Source organism: Mandrillus leucophaeus, unplaced genomic scaffold (assembly GCF_000951045.1).
Source record: "Mandrillus leucophaeus isolate KB7577 unplaced genomic scaffold, Mleu.le_1.0 Scaffold32, whole genome shotgun sequence".
In the NCBI taxonomy this organism is placed as follows: Eukaryota; Metazoa; Chordata; class Mammalia; order Primates; family Cercopithecidae; genus Mandrillus; species Mandrillus leucophaeus.
In genome coordinates this window covers 1,125,778-1,128,414 of record NW_012103365.1, presented here as the reverse complement: position 1 = coordinate 1,128,414, position 2,637 = coordinate 1,125,778, and the positions used below count along the sequence as shown (strand labels likewise).

The 2,637-nt window shown below is 42.5% G+C and overlaps 1 protein-coding gene across 1 annotated transcript in view; it reads right to left on the bottom strand.

Moving 5' to 3' along the window:
• HS3ST2 (heparan sulfate (glucosamine) 3-O-sulfotransferase 2) overlaps positions 1–331 on the bottom strand; it is a 110,342-nt gene extending 110,011 nt beyond the window's left edge. Inside the window, exon 1 of the mRNA XM_011987958.1 lies at positions 63–331. Coding sequence (XP_011843348.1) covers positions 63–331 — 269 coding nt within the window. The remainder of the gene's footprint in view (positions 1–62) is intronic.
• Positions 332–2,637: the final 2,306 nt, after the last annotated feature.

Below are 2,637 nucleotides of genomic sequence, written 5' to 3'. Positions count from 1 at the left end.
GGCGGCTTGCTCTGTCTCACACCTATGAGGCACGCGCTCACCCCAACCCATTGTCACCCCACCTCTCCCCGGGCCTGCCCGGAGAGCGAGCCCCAGAGCGGCAGACTCCACGCCAGGAGGGTTCCTCTCTTAGCAGCCGCCGCCTAGCGGTAGACTGCTCCCCGGGGAGCTGTCCAGGGTACTGGAGGGTCGCCGAGGGCTGAGTGCTCAGGGCTTCTTCACGCAGAGACACTAGGAGGAGGAAACAGAGTACAAGGAGAACGTATCCAGGAGCAATTCCACTTCGAATGATTCCTAAGTGAATGCCCACAGGACAGTTCTCGGTGACCATGTCCAGAACAGGCTTAAGTGACGATCTCCAGTACTTCCCTGAGGTACCACGCTGGTACCTTGGATCAGAACCCTGCATCAGAACAGGCCTAAATGGCCATGGCCAAGAACACAGCTGAGTTGTCCTTCAACAACAATGCCAATGCCAATTCACCATGTCTGGGCGTTCATAAAGTGACCCCACCACCACCCACCCAGAGAATGTCTAGATGACCACCATCACCCCCACCCCAATCAGGTTACAACTGACTTCCTTCCTCAGGGCGTAAACTGATCATTAGGTTCTGTGGATCTTAGCCCAAACCAAAAAATAGTTTGTCCCCAAACCAGTCCCATCCCTAGAAACCTTAAACCAATTCTACTGCAGATAATAATAATAGCTACAAACTTTTTATCAAGCACCTAGCATGGGTTAACTGATTAAATATTCACCACAACCTATGAAGTTGTTACTATTACCCCCACATCACTTTGCTGTCTTAATTCTAATAGTAGCTAGCATTTACTGAGTGCTTGTTTTGTACGAGTTATGCACTAATACTTGACACGCATTACCTCATTTATCTTTGGAGGTAGGTATTATTGTAATTCCTAATTTACAGGCAGTGAAAAGAAGATTTTAACAAACCTATACACAGTAACTGGCAGAGCTGGGATTAACCCAGGCAGTCTGACTCCAAGATTCAAGCTCTTAGTTACAGCACTTTGCAGCTTCCTCACTTCCTTTGACCATTATTCATATAATTCTATCCTAGGCTCCTCTCCTGGATGTGAGCTAATTTGTCTATGTCTCTTCCAAAATCTTGCACCTGGGACTGCATGAGGAATTTCAGATATGGATTGAAAAGTTCAACAGGACTCTCACCTCTCTTTTGTAAGTTCTATTTCTAGTAATGCCACCTAAAACTCCATCATCTTTTTATTGTAGCTATATCATACTGCTGATATCTCAAACTTGCAGCCAAGTAACATCTCTAAATGTTTCTTACAAGTGCTGCTGATTAAGGCACAGCTACCCCATACTGTGCTTGTACAGTGGGCCTTTTTGGACCCAATATGTAGGTCCTTATAGATTTGACTTGATTACATTTCATCTTGTCTCATCAGTTCACTGCTCCAGTTTTTGTCAAATGTCTATTTGAAGTCAAACCATGAGGTAGCTTTCATTTATTCAAAAAGAAAAAGTAGAAAGATTATATCCCAGCTTTACTCTTTATTCCAGGTGTACTTTGGGCAAATGGATCCCCTTTGAGCCTCAGTTTCCTCAGCTGTAAAATGGGAAGTTATAATCCACCTTAAAAGCCTCTCAAAGTTTAGATGTTGTGTAATTTTATGATTCCATTATCCAAAGCATGAACCACTCGCTTGGCATCATGTAATTTCCACAGTTGATCACAATTTAATTAATTCATCATTCTAATTGTTAATAAAAATGTCAAAACAAATATGCTGAAAGTTCTTCTCCTTTTGGATGGGGGGAAGTGTCTCACTCTGTTGACCATGCTAGCATGCAGTAGTGCAATCACAGCTCATGCTGCAGCCTCCACTTCCTGGGCTCAAGGGATCCTCCTGCCTCAACCTCCTGAGTAGCTAGGACTACAGACATGTGCCACCGCACCTAGCTAGTTTTTAAATTTTTTGTAGAGATGAAGTCTTACTGTGTTGCCCAAGCTGGTCTTGAACTCCTGAGTTCAAGTGATCCTCCTGCCTCAGCCTCCCAAAGTGCTAGAATTGCAGACATGAGCCATAATGCCTGGCCTGAAAGGAGCTCTTATATATACTTTGAACAATTATTCACATCATGAACCTGCTATTTTTGTATTCCATTGTTAAAATTACAAGGTTAAATGTGGAGTCATCTGCTATGATGAGTACTATTTCCCTTAGAAAATAAAACATGAATATAATGATTTCTCATAATTCTGTGCTTGCTTTAATTTTTAAATAATTTTTAATCTTTGAACTGTGATATCCCTGGGTACCCAAATATATGAAAGCCAGGAAGATTTTCCTCTTCAAATTTCCAATCAGAGTAATGACTGACTCGGATAGAATTTTTTAGGAAGTGAGATTGTGGACATACCTGCCCATCTCCTATACTTTTATCTGTTTACAGTAGCAAACATGATTCTGCTTTAGGGGTATCAGGTAGGTTTATGTTGGGTTGTGTAGTTTGTCAATTAACACCCACTTAAGCAAGGTATGTGTTTATTTTTGTATCACATGAAAGTCCAGATGAAGGTAATTCAGGACTCATATGGAAGCCCCAAAGTGTTTGGGACCCAGGTTCCCTCTATCTTGTTACTC